The sequence below is a fragment of the Zingiber officinale genome, chromosome 2B (genome assembly GCF_018446385.1).
Source record: "Zingiber officinale cultivar Zhangliang chromosome 2B, Zo_v1.1, whole genome shotgun sequence".
Taxonomy (NCBI): domain Eukaryota; kingdom Viridiplantae; phylum Streptophyta; class Magnoliopsida; order Zingiberales; family Zingiberaceae; genus Zingiber; species Zingiber officinale.
Genome location: NC_055989.1, coordinates 82,618,485 through 82,632,956, shown reverse-complemented (window position 1 = coordinate 82,632,956; position 14,472 = coordinate 82,618,485). Strand labels below are relative to the sequence as shown.

The 14,472-nt window shown below is 38.8% G+C and overlaps 1 protein-coding gene and 1 non-coding gene across 2 annotated transcripts; both read right to left on the bottom strand.

The window, feature by feature from the left end:
* Positions 1-8,999: 8,999 nt before the first annotated feature.
* Positions 9,000-12,142, bottom strand: LOC122046056 (60S ribosomal protein L35-4-like). Its single transcript, XM_042606552.1, has 4 exons — positions 12,053-12,142; positions 11,828-11,963; positions 11,572-11,728; positions 9,000-9,256 (listed from the first exon to the last, which is right to left on the bottom strand). The coding sequence occupies exons 1-4, from the start codon at positions 12,054-12,056 to the stop codon at positions 9,182-9,184; spliced, it is 372 nt and encodes a 123-aa protein (XP_042462486.1). The 5' UTR covers positions 12,057-12,142; the 3' UTR covers positions 9,000-9,181.
* LOC122050014 lies at positions 9,803-9,916 on the bottom strand. The gene has a single exon (XR_006131236.1). It is a non-coding gene; the product is annotated as a small nucleolar RNA U19 (small nucleolar RNA).
* Positions 12,143-14,472: the final 2,330 nt, after the last annotated feature.

Genomic DNA, 14,472 nt, shown 5'->3' with positions numbered 1-14,472 from the left:
ATAGTAAAAATAGGGTAAGCCGGCATGGGCGATAAATATACTTCAATATGACTTATAAGACAAGGCAAGAACAAATTTTTCAGAAATATTCATGAATAACTTATGAAAATATCTAAAGCATGTAATTGTATAACAGATTGACTAATTTGACGGGAAGAATGTTTCTAGACTTTTCTGTAGGTACTAGATGACAAATAGGGTACATCTGGGGTACAAAAAAGATTCCTTAAAAGTTATTTTCTGTAAGTACATGGCTTACATCATCTTATAACAAACTCTAACAAATCGGAGTCCACTTCATGACTACGGAGGTTATATAAAGTGGTATAAAAAGGGGAATCCTCTCCGTTGGCTAGGTATGCTTATGCTCTCGCTCTCAACACACATAGTCATTGTAACGGCCAACCTCCTTACTACTACTCTGAGGGTGACCGCTACTGATTGTACTAACTACTGTACTACTTACTTTAAGACCAGAGATATTTTAAACTATTGGAAAACATATCGTATATCAGAACATGCCTCTCATTAGCAACATAAAATTTCTTGATACATTTTTCTTTTTTCATAAGACAAAAGAACTCCTACAGATTTAATCCTCACGGCAGAATAAAAACTCCAGCAGTAGCATATGAATACAGCATACTAGCATATCACTTCACCCTTCTAACAAAGGTTGCAAACTATAATCAATTAGGGATTCACGGCAGACCAAAAATTCAGCAGTAATAAAGAATGCTGAGCACACTACTTCACAGCAGATTGAAATCCCAGCAGTAACAAAAGGAATACCGACCATAGGAAATTGCTAGCTATTCATGTATACCACTTACTGTAATTAAAAAAAAAGTCACTACAGCAGAAGTTAATCATGTTGCAGTGTTTCCATTAAAGCAAAACTCATATAGAATACTAACATGCACATAACAGTACTGAGCTTATAACAACCGAACATCCCATGCAAATTTCTCAAGCTTGAATACCCCTACTGCTTACTACATCACTTAATATCTTGCATTCATTTCATTCTATATTTTAACAGCAAAGAAAAGAAATTAATTACATCTACTGCTCATTCATTTCAAACAAAAACCGAACACATGCTTTTCTTTCATACACTAACCCAGTTAGGATACCAGCATACGTATAAAAATTCTGCGTATTTAACAATCCGAATTAATTCCAGCAGATTTAGCATTTCAGCAGATTTGACATTCCAGCAATGATAAAGAAGTACTGAGTATATGAATTTACCAACTTATTGATTCTAACACATAAATGAAGCAATTTAAAACACAACTTAGCATTTCAGAATAATTCTCTTTTTGCAGAAAATAAAAGAACACTAGCAGGTATAACAATTCAGCAAGACTCCCAAGCTCCCATAAACAGCCACCACACACACACCATCAATGTCTCCTTGTCGCCTTCTTCTAGGCCACTTTAGCCTTTCCTTTATTTTTATCCATATCTGCAGTAGGAGGAAAAAGTAGTATCTATAAGCTAAAAGCTTAGTAAGTGCTTTCTACTCACAAAATCCGATACGGAATGCATAAGCATTAAAGAAAGCAGGGAAATACATGCTCAACATGAAAATAGCAAATGGAACTACACCATGCATCTCTAAAGGAAACAACAATTTAATTTGCTAAAATTGGCAACTTTGATAAAAGAACTTGTTCTGTTTGTTTCCAAATTAATACTTGTATACTTTAAAAATAATATTCAACTTTACTTGGGCCCGGCATTGTACCACTTTGCGCGCCTTTCTTAATGAGAATTGAGGTAGCAAATCCCAAAACCATTAAGACACTTCTAGACCTTATGTCTAGGGGCAACTTGGAGCTCATCCCTTGGACCTTGTGTCCGGTACATGCCCTTTAAAAGTAAAATACTTTTCTTTATATCCTTCTTTAAATACTTCTTCTAATAAAATGCCTTGGCATTTATCTAAGCACTTAGTGTGCTTTGATTCTAAATTCTGAAATTCAAGATCAGATTGTGACTTAGTATTGCTTTACTTGTACTTCTTTCATTTATATACATTATACAAGGGGTTCTAGAACCATATTCCACTGATGTATAAAAGTATATATTCAAAACAAAGCTCAACAGCAATAAAACTACTTGATCATAGTAAATGAATTTGGTCAAGCCCACGGCAGCAACAAATTTCGAACAGCAAGATTGTAAAACCAACTTATTTCTGAACCTTAACAGTCCTTTGATCATGCTGTGACTTGAGGGAAATATGACTACTTAAACATGCTTGAAATGTAAGGTAAATACATTTAAATTAACATGTTGTAACACTCAAGGAAAACATTCTGTCCGTGCTCAAGAAAACATTCTGTCCGTGCTAAAAATATCAAAGGAACATGATCCTAGTCTTAAACCGAATTGTTAAAGCAAGGCTTGGAATCAAAACCATATGCTAGAATGAAAAGCTGCTCTTATTCATTACACAACAACAAAACGCAAACGAAAACCCCGAGAGCTACTCCTACCGCAGGTGAGAAGCACTTACATCGGGTTCTTGGACTTACAACCGAAGGGAAATGCTTTAGGGTTTCGGTGAAGCTTCGATTCCACCTTTTTCCTTGTATTTCCCGAGCTCTCCTTGCCGGAATAGTCACCCACGGGTGGAGACCGGCCGGAAAACACCTCGCCGGCGTCGAGAGGAGGAAACCCTAGACTCGACGGCGGTTTCGCCCGAGAGGAGAAGACGGCGTCGTCGGGAGTGAAAAAGAGAGGAAAAGGATTTTTTTTTTTTTAGGGCTCGGGAAGAAATTTACCTCCTTAAATAACCTGGGTTATTTTGGTTCCATCTATTACTTAAATATATTTGTTCCCCCACTTAGTTAACAAAACAAGCGCAGCTCGGTTGGTTGGGCCGCTTACTGCTTGGGCCCGAGAAGCTGGGTTCGAATCCCAGCTCTTGCACTTTGGTTTTTATTTTATTTTTTTTTAAACTTTCTCCACTCGGTAAAAATACCAAACGGACTCCAAAAATTACATAAAAATACTCTAAAAATTCCTAAAAATCTCTAGAATATTTTAAAAGCATTTTCAAATATTTTTGAAGATATTCAGAATTCAAAATAAGGAAAATTGGGTCGTTACAGTCATCTATTGCAAGCCCTAGTTTTAGCTACTGTTCATCTTCTTCCTTCCACACTAAGAGAGATCACTGACTTGAGCGTCGGAGGACCTAGCTAGGGATTTCCACCCCGGTCTTAGGTCACTGACGATAGTGTTGGCTGGTCTCTTGTGCGCAGGAAGTCGTCGGAGCTCCAGATCTTGGTATTTTTCACAGGATCCTTCCTTTTGTCCTTGGATATTTGCACAAGGAGGTGTGTTGTGACCTTATTCTTCCGGATTCACGTTGGTTTTCTCGGATCGGAAGTCCTCGGGTATTCTTCTTCATCAGGAGTAAGTTCTCTCCCCAGCTTTCCATTTTGTTAAGTTTCTTAGACAGGATCAGAGGAGAAGAACCACCCTAGGTGGTAGGCAGTTTGGAGGAGAAGAAGAAGGAGGAGGCGCCCTTTTTCTTTGCATCTTTTGGTGGTAGGCGGCTTGGAAACAAAAGAAGGTTCGGGTGGTTTGTGTTGGTAGATCGTCGTCCACACGACGTCCAAGAAGAAGAGAGAAATACAGTAGAAGATCAATAGGTCTTTGTCTACGAAGAAAGGTACTACTAGTTCTTTATTCCGTAACGCAATTAGTTTGTTTTTCTTTGTATGGATCCTGAAATACCAACACAAGAGGCTACGATCTTATGCTTTGATCAAGGGACATTTTGATCAATCAAGAACTTGCTTGATTGATTAAACGCATGTCTGATCAAGCATATGGTTTGCTAGAAATAGTTATGTCCTTGTACAAATTTTTGTACAGGGGGTTTATACAGAACGGAATTCCGAGCGCCAACATAGGCACCCCCAAGGGTGCCTCCTCGACGTGGTGTTAAGCGAGGGCATCCGAGCGCCCGGACTAGGATAATTTTATCCATTGTGAATCGTTGTGACGTGAATAAAGTTTTATCCACGCCCAAGCTCCCAGAGTTGCCATATCAGCAAATAATCAGATTCGACCAGTAGACTATAAATAGAGCCCTACTCTAAGTAGTTCAGAACAACACTTGGACTCGAATTTCTTTTCTATTTTACTACTTTAATTGCAAGCTGTCAATATTATAAAGAGGTTATTCCACCCGAAGGAGAATTCTAGTGAGCTTTTCATAGTCTTAGATTAGCAATCTTTTGATTACAAATAAAGTAAATTTTGTGTCTCTTTCTTTCATTAATTAGTTTATTTTATTTAATTCTTTTACAAGCAAGTGTTTTTTTACTTTAGTTTAAAAAGGGTGAGAAAGGTTTAATTTTATTTTCAGGGCAATTCACTCATTCTTGTCGGTCGTATCAAAAGGGACCAACAATGTGAGCCAAGTCGGGAATTAAACTTCTAGGATATATCCAAATTCCAACAACTTGTTGACTTCTGCTTGGATCATTTGATTTTGTTCGATTGAAAATTTTTATTTCTTCTGCTGGACCAACTAAACATCTAGAAGCATTTTCAATCGTGGGGCATCACAGTTGGAGAGACGCCTATGACTTCTATAGTCAACCAAGCAAAGACGTCATAGATGCGTGAGAGACACATAATCAAATCTTGTTTAATCTTCAAGTGAAGGTTGATAGCTACTCAAGTGATCCCTTCTGGTTGATCAAGATGGATATGTATGTCTTCATAGTTGACCTTTATTGACCGGAACACCAACACCTCTTGGATGGCTTGCACTGGGGCCTCTTCAGTTCAGTGGATCTTACATTAATCGATTTTGATTATATAAACATAACACTTTTTGGCCACCTATTGACTTCCTTTCACCTCTACTGTTTGATCTTCCACGGAGAACTTGATCTTTTAGTGGAAGGTGGAGACTGCTGCTTAGAAAACACTTAGAGTCAGTCTTCCCAATATGACGTTGTATACAGAAGCTGTGTTTACGATAATGAAGGGTGTACGCCGAGTTCTCATTAGTGGTTCTTCTACCAAGGAAAGAGAGAGATCAATTTGATTGAGTGGCTACACTTCATGCCTTGTAAACCGGTACAATGAGGTATGTATAGGATGAAACTCCTCCCCATCAAGCTACATTTGGTCAAATATTTTCTTGAAAATGATGTTGACTGAGCTACCCATATATATAAACACCTGTTTCACCCTATAGTTGGCGATGAAAGCTTCAATCACTAGGGCATCGTTATGAGAATTCTCTACCCCTTCCAAATCATTGTGTTCGAAACTGATTGAAGGACATCGCTTTTTCCCTGACTAGTGCCAACTTCATAACTTTCCAATCTCCTGCTATGAGCTCTTCTGACCCGAGTGGAATCTCTACCTGTCGGACCCCCTGAGATCATATCTACAATACCTTGGGGGTCAATCTTGCTTTTACCTTTTTTATCTTTGTCTCCCTTGGGCTCCTTAGATGGCGAGCGAGATCGCTGACCTGAATAATGATATGTAGCAGCATCGGGTGCAGGATGGCAGGGGTGACAGTAAGGCTCGAGAGATTGTATTCTGCTAAGCCGACTTCAATTGGCTTTTCACTAGTAGGCCCATCATCGTAGCTCCCTTACATACTGTTGACAATCTCAAGTAGAGTGTGTGTTCAATTGATGGTAGACACAATAATGATTCCCCACGGAGAACCCCCTAACTGGACTCAGGAGTAAGAATATATTTCCACTGTTTGCTCCACTTTTTCCTTTTTCCAATTCATGAATTCCTAATACCAAAAAGGAAGAAGGGAGCTTTGTGATCTAGCTGAGTAGAAGTAGAGATCGAAGTCAACACTTCCTTTCTTTTTGCAGATTGAGCTTCCTCCACTTGAACATACTTAAGTACTCGGGCCTACATACCATCGAAATCGACTAGAGGCTTCTTTACTAGAGATCTAAAGAAGTCTCTATCTATCAGATCTTGTGAGAAAACACTGACCTGCATCTCTGGGGTAATTATGGGAGCATCCATGGACACCTGATTTAACTGTTGTAAGTACTCCTTCAAAGACTCCTTGAGCTTTTGCTTAAGAGCGAATAGGTTATGTAGAGTTTTTTGATACCTTCGGCTGGTGGAAAAGTGTTACATGAACACGACCTTAAATTTTCCGAAGGTCCGAATAGATGAAGCAGGAAGATGATTGATCCACCTTTACGTTGAGCCCAAGAGGGTCGTCAAAAAGACTCGACATTTGATGTCATCTATGTACTAGTATAGCAGGGAGACGTTTTCAAATTTACATATATGATCTTCGGGATTGCTCCATTATATTTCCCGATTTACAATGCTCAAAAATGATGTAATTCGTCTTGGAGGATACTTCTCGAGAATGGAGGGCCTCAAAGGACCTTTGCTCCATTGGATGCAGAAGTTTTTCCCTTCAAGGAGCCATGGGTGTTTCTCCCAGAGATTCCAAGGATGAATCTCATATAGCCGATGTACCGATTAGAGTAGGGATCACCCCTTCTGGCGTCCCGGTCGGTCGAGTCAACCTTTGGTGAGGTGCTTGAGACGCTTCAACTCATTTGGGCAGCATCTCCAGAGGAGGGTTGGGTACAAGCGTTGTTGATTGTTGGGGTTGTTACCATGATGATAATGTTAAGTCTTTTAGTATCATCTATCTTAACATCTCAATTTAAGTCTTAACTCAGTTTTTCTCATAGACAGTATCAATTTGATCCTACTTGAGATTGCCGACAAACAAGTCATCGGTGAGTTAGCACTGATGTTGATTTTGTCTTCAATTAGTTTGTCATGGTAAGGACAGATAGAGAGATCCACCAGAGCCTAGAGGGAAGTAAACAAAAAGGAGAGGGTTAGAATGACAGCCAAAGGTTCCCCAATGCAGTCACTCCAACGCTCAAGTAAGACTCCGATATGGGAGAATGAAAAAGGAGATAAGTTGTCTAGAGTTTCTAGAAGTTTAGGTATGTGTGACGTACCTACACCCATGGGAGCGAATGACCTTTTATAGAGTTGCGACTATGCCCTCACGTTCTCCACGTATTCTGAGATTCATGTTACGTACCCACGTTTCCTGGCATAAAAGGATATGATTTCCCATATTCTCCAAAGACAACGGTTGTGTTATCTATATCTTCCGTGAGCAATAGTATAGATACAAAGCCTACTTAGAGGCAGGGACAACGCGAAGTTGGGGCCAACATGGAGTAAGGAATAGCATGGAGTTATAGATGGTCATGGAGCCAAGAATGGCATAGAGTCAGAGCCGACGAGGAGTCAGGACCAACGCAGAGTCGGGAACAACATGGAGTCTGGGACGATCATGGAGTCATGGAGCCAAGAGTAGCATGGAGTCAGGGTTGACATAGAGTTAGGGCCGATGCAGAGTCGAAAACAACAAAGAGGTAGGGAGAATCAAGGAGTCATGAACGGTCATGGAGTTGAGTGTGACATGGAGTCGAAAATAACATAGAGTTGTAGACAGTCATAGAGCTGGGAGTGGCGTGAAGTCGAGACTGACGTATAATCGGAAACAACATAGAGTTGCAGATGGTAATAGAGTCGGGAGTAATGCGGAGCGAGCGGAGGCAGCCTAGACCTTCTGCTAACTTTAAACACAATCTCAGTCAAACTGTTGACTTTTACTTAAACACATCATTCTTTGATTACCTTTCATATCGCTCATCATTAATTTTTTAAAGACAATAAAACCTTAAATGATAGAACAGAAATCATAAAACATTATCTCTAAGCCATGAGTACCTCCCCCTTCTTCTCGCGTTCAGTCTTCAAGGGCTCTTGCATTTATGCAACAGACCATCAATGAATGACCAGCAGAGGGAAGAGCAAACAGAATAAGGAAAATTATAGTTGCTGATAGCTCTCCACTGTAAATGTTTTTGACATTTCACAGAGCACCATATCATTTTAGAAGGCAAGTCTAATTAGCTTCAACAAGACACCATGATGCACATGTTCACTCATATTGCAACTATAATCTTCCTTGGCGGCTTAGCCTCATCAAACTAGTGGTGACAAGTGACTACTTTTTTCAAACTTCAGACGTCTTGCCAGTGCGTCTCATGTTCTCATACTTTCAAATAAGTAATTTCACAATTAATGGTAATCTTCACACATTTGATGATGGCTTCAGATAACAACCAAAAGTAATCCAACACACAATTATTCATAAAATATCAGCTCCACCACAAAGAAAGGTTCAACTAACAGCAGACTAAGGACATTGTAAACCTAAATCTACAAAAAAATTATACCTTTAACTGATTGATATACATCTTCAAATGTACCATGATGTTGGATTTAGTTCAAGGAGTGGAAATAGAAAGGTGAATTGTTAGGTGAAAAGAAAGGAAGTAATGAATTATGTAAATTTCATTGCCGTCCAAAATTGTCCATTTCCAGCTGATTTGGATAAATATAAAACAGAGAAACTGGATGGAATTGAATAGCTGATTTGGATAAATATAAAACAGAGAAACTGGATGAAATTGAATTCCTTCCTCCCTTTCCAGGTTAATAATAGAAATCAATCATTTTATTTCATTTATTTTCTGTTTCTTGTTTCACTCTATGTAAACACAGGATGATAGTGAATCTAGATGTAGTAATAAATTATGCAACTAGTAGAAGTTTTAAATGAATAGACAATGTTTTGAAAATTTAAGGTCTTCGTATCTTTTTATCATTCCTTCATATTTTAAGCAGCAACTGCTGTTCTTGAACAATAGAATACATAAAACACTACTGCTTCAGGCAGCAACACTACATTTTCTGCTTCAGGCAACATGCATTGAGTAAGCCGTCAATGATGCAGCATGTATCTCTAAAAGGCTCCTATTAGTTGGTAATTCCGAAAAAGGGTTTCTAAGTTGTCACTTTTTCTATTGTTTACGTGAGGTGGTTCCTTAAACTAAATTCAATATTGAATAAATAGATCAATGCTGTTAATACAGAAGAGAAAGGGCAAATTACTTACTAGAATGTATCAGACTAACATTTCCAGAATAACAAATCTAATGGCATACTTCGGTATAACAAGATGAACAAAAATATGAATCTCGATCACACTGGAACTCCAGTATGAATAACAAAATCTGGCAAAGCTTAAGAATCACAATATTGATATCTAAGTTAAGATGGCATACTTCCTCAGGGGGAAGTACTTCTCCTTTTTCTTCTCACGTTCTGTCTTCAAAGACTCCTGCATTTGTTGGGTGAAGAATGAACACAATGAGACAAAAAAAAAATGCAGATAATTTCTCAATTTCCACACTAGAAATTTTTTGATCACGACATAAAATTGGTGTAGATTACAGCCAGTCCACCTAGTTTTTGTAGTTCTTGATGAGAAAACACAGGATAGTTCTTGCAGAAAAAAAAAACCACTTAATCCTTAATGGTTGACAATTAAGTGCTGAGTAGCGAACACAGGATTTTTTGATGACTAGTTTTTGAAGGCAGAAAAAGAACGGCAATAAGAAGAAATGTCTAAGGCTGCCTGCAGGGTATCACCACAAGGAGATACATGGAGTCCCCTCAAAAAAGACCTCAGGGAGAAACCTTCACTTTTCTGTAAGTCTCCTAACTAAATCAGATGGCACAAGAGCTTTCGCCATCACAAGGCTACTCAAAGAGGCAATGTAAACACAGGATTAGCTCTTTCCAAGGAAACACACTCTGGTCCTTGACAAATGATATGTTGAGAAACTAAATATATGGGCAATTATTTTTAAAATAAATAAATAAATGATGTTCAAGGCTGCTTGGGGGATACCACATGGAGATGAGTGATGGAATCCCCTCAAAAGGTCTTGCAGGGAGAAAACTTCCCTTTTCTGTGCGCCCCCTAACTAAGCCAGATGGCTAGAGCTTTCGCCACCACATGGCTACTCAAAGAGGCAACAAAAGTACAGGATTAACATTGGAGGGTACCTACATGTGAAGATATGTGATTTCCAATGATAGATGACAATGATAAGAATGGAACGGAGCATCAAGAATTTAGTGTAATAAAACACATGGCAAGGGATCAAAGAACAAAAATGTGACTATCCTTTTCAAATGCAACCAACAAAAAGCCCAAGACTAACAATAACAAATCATTTTCTAATTGTCACTTCTTTAAAGGGTGCTGAGCATGATTTGAGGAACTGAAAAAATGAATTTGTTCCACAAGAATGAATTGTCACTCACTGACATGGTGAGGAAAGATGTCGAGGGACTGGATAAAAGGTGATAGTGGCAACACAGTAACTACGATGGAACGCCTTTGGTGGCTTATGTGCAAACAAGTATGATTAATGAAGGGGACAACATGGAGTAGGATTTCCACTCAAGACTACTGAATCATCATATCTTCTATAAAAATTCCTGTTCTTGCTCTGGATCCTATACACAAATGATTGTAAAGTTAATACTTACTGATATCTAGCAAACCTACAAATTCTAGCACAGAGAACTGAGATTTTGCTGATAAAATTAAGAATAACTGTGAAATCTAGCACAAAGTCCTCAGATTTCAAATCTAGGCTATCTAATAGTATTCTATCTTTAACAAATTCACTTATTTACATAAATTTTGAAAGCAATCTCCTGACAAAAACTTAATGAGAAATTCTCTAAGTATTTCTTTCAATTATTAATTCCACATGGCACAATTTGTCATTTCAACTGCCCATTGTATCTCTAATAATCAAGTAACCCATATATCAATTTTTTTTGGAAATAAAAATTATTCAAATCCTAAAAGTCAAGAATGTGCTGGATATATGACCAAATAATATATATATATATATATATATATATATATAGAGAGAGAGAGAGAGAGAGAGAGAGAGAGAGATTTGTTAAGAATAAAATATAGTGCCAATTTTATTAAAACCACAAAAGCTCATACCAAATAAACCATTAAAAAAACATAGCTATTTACTATATGTTCATCGTGCTTAAAAAAAGGTAGAGTCAAGAATGATTCAATTGAAGGGGCTTGGTTGATCAATTTAGTTACACAATTTCAAAATGACAGCTGCTGTACTGATTGAGAAGTTGTTCAAGGGCATCGTGCTGGTTCAAAAAAGGAGAAAGAGAAATAGTGCACTTGGGGTTGGGGATAGCATAGGAGAGTTAAAAGAATAATGACGGGTGCCTTGAGAGCAATAATCAACCAAAAACGAGAAAGGAAACATGAATACGTATATTAAGAAAAAAAGCAGATTAGACTGTGCAGAATACTTAAAATAAACTACATTCTAAACATCAAATGATGTTCGGCATGACCTATTTTGAGGCATGAATGTTTGAACGTGAGCCAAGGCATGCAAAAACACATTGCCTAATCAGAGACCCAAACTCAAATTTGCGGGAGAATACAGAGAGAAGTAACTGAACACAAGACGAAAGCAGAATCAACAGCAAACTAACCAGGCACAGGCATGATATAGAAATCCCAGAATTAATCCTTGTCCAATTCACTCTATTCGCGTTTTGTTGACGAAAAACTCAACGAAAAAGAGTTACCTGATGCTTGGTAAGCCGGCGGCGGATCGCACGCGTCTTCTTGGGGCGGAGATCCAGCGGTAGGAGCTTCTTCTTCTTGTAAACCTCCCTCAGCGCAGATTTCTGCTTCTGCGAGATCACAGTCAGCACACGCGCGATCGACAATCTCACCACCTTTCTGCCAAACAAACCAAAGGTCCAAACTTTAAGAACTTACAAGCAAAATAAAGTACCTCGTGCACAAATCAAATGAAAAAAAAAGGAGAGAAATGCTGACATCTTCGAGAGCTTGTTGGGCGCGCCACCGGTCACCTTAGCAACGCGGAGTAGGGAAAGCTCATTCTTCAGCTCCTTCAACTGATTCTGGAGCTCAGTTTTTGTCTTCCCGCGAAGGTCATGGACCTTGATCCTCGCTGCACCCAACGATCGCAAAAGAGATCGAACGAATCCATCTCCAAGTCATCAAAGAAAACTACAGAAAAGCAAGAGATCGAAAGCTTACCCATCGCTATGAAAAAACAAACAGCCTCCGCCTCTTCGTCCTGCTTCAGACGCAAAGTAACCCTAAGAGCACGAGAAGTATATATAGCATGATCTCAAAACCTTAATTGGGCCTCTACCTATATATTAGGCTCGTACAAAAGGCCAAGTAAAAATAAATTATTTGGGCCTAATAAACCAAGGGCTCATTTTAAATTTTAAAAAAAAAACAGAGATGAATTTTTGTACTATTTTAAAAGGAAATTTAAATTCTAAAGCCATTACAATTCGTTTTATAATTTTCATTTCCTGCATTCTAATCCATTTGTTCGTGTTTTCTCCAACTAGTGCAAAGTGCTTTTTTAGGAAGATTATTTTGTTTTCCTGTTTAATTTTTGATGTATCCAAATATAGAGGAAGAAGATGACACAATGAAAATTAGAACTATGCATGTCCTATTCTTCCTTCACTTGTTCATAGAAACTGCCAAAATGAAATCTTTGATCGCATTAGATTTGTGTTCGAGAAGCAAATACACATCGCAAAAGTTTGACTTTTTCCATGAGAAGAACAGTAAGACAGTGGCAGTCGAATATGATGCGGAGGCTCCACCTGTTCACAATCCAGTGTAGTTATGGAAACGGAGAGCAAGCATAAGCTAGTGTTGCTCGTGCTCCTCCTAGCCGTGGAGTCAACCACCCACTGGCTACTCTTCTTGCAATAAACAATCGCTCATTGGATTGAGCTCTCAACGTTGACTTGCCGTCGCTGAACTCGCTCGAGAAGGACGACAATTTCAGGGAAGCAGAGGGCTTGCTCCTGCTCTCGTCTTCCGCCAAGGTTGGATTTTGATGGCGCCTCGTGCCTTTGGAGGCTTTCGATTTCTCATTGAAGGGTCAAGATATGTGGAAAGGAGATTTGTAGCAGGGAAAAACAAAAAAAATTGGAACCTGCCACCATGTGGAACGGGAATTTGAAATAAGATGGTGAGGCTTTGATTTTGAGGCTGAGAGTGGCTTCCTTGAGCTTCTTGGTCCAGGATTTCTTGGAGCCACATCAGGAAGCCTCCATTAGTAGAGCGGGCGATCCAAAGGGGATGAGTCATCTAGAATCATTATTTTGAGTCATTATCAAATTGTCAGCCAAGATCAACTAGATCGGAAAGCTTTTGGGCAACTGAAGATGCCACATCAACAAAATAGTCAGATCGATATGAAGACTATAAATATGACTGAAGCTTGAAAAACAAAGAATAACATACATTTGAATACTTTTATTTCTATTCTTTACTGTATTTATGATCTATCTTTATACTATGTTCGGATTTAAAAATCTTACCACGATGATATAACGACAGAAATTCATCTCAGGCTAAAGAACGAGGGCGTCGAGACCTTCTCCTAGATTTCTTCTCGTAGCACTGTGATTTCTTGTAGAGAGTAGGATTTCGCTTGGAGGAGTCCGACTAAACCACTTTGATGTATAAGTTAGCATGGAGGTTTTGGTAGTAGCCGACATAAGAAGAATAGAGAAAAACATAATTAAATAATCCCTTCATACCTTCTTTTTTCCTTATTTTTATAGAGAGAAAATCCTAGAGTCTCCCCCATTAAGGAGTCATTAATGGGTTGTTAAAGGGTCAAGAGAAGAAAACCCTAGAATGACTTTCCATTAAAGGGGCATAATCCTTACATTGACCAAGTCCTCCTCGTGCAAACAATCTGGTCTCCTTGTTCACCTAGTCAAGGGCCCGCTACATGTATCCTAACTTATCATCTGCATCACAAGCATCTCTTTCAAGTATAGTCGAAGGAGGATGTAAGATGACTGACTTGACAAGTATTCTATTCAACGATCATCCGGGTCCATGTGGTTGAGTACCTCAAAGTAGAGTTATTGAGCTTAGGAGAGAAATCAATCCACAACTAGATTCCAGTCGGGGGAATAAGTGGTAATTCTATACCCAACAGAGGAAATGCTCAATCAACAACTATGTTCGAGTCAGAAGAGAATAATAAGCTCGATCTCACGATTCCCAAATACTACAAAATCAAAGACAAAATAAGAGGCTCAATCCCAGGCCTCCAAAAGTGTCCGTGGAGTAGGGAGAGAATAAGAGGTTCGACCCCGCAACTCCCAAGTGTTTGTGGAGTTAGGGAGACAGTAAGAGGCTCAATCACACTACTTTCAAGTGTGTGTAGAGTCAGATAGAGAATAAGAGACTCGATCCTGTAACTCTCAAATGTCTGCAAAGTTAGAGAGAAAGAAAGATACTCGATCCTGTGACTCCCAAGTATTCGCAAAGTCAAGGAAAGAGTAAGAGACTTGATCCTGTGATTCCCAAGTGTTCATGAAGTCATGGAGAGAGTAAGATATTGGAGAAATCTATATGACCCTAGATTTTGATGTTTGGGCAAAGGTTTAAGTTAGATTTATTGTTGT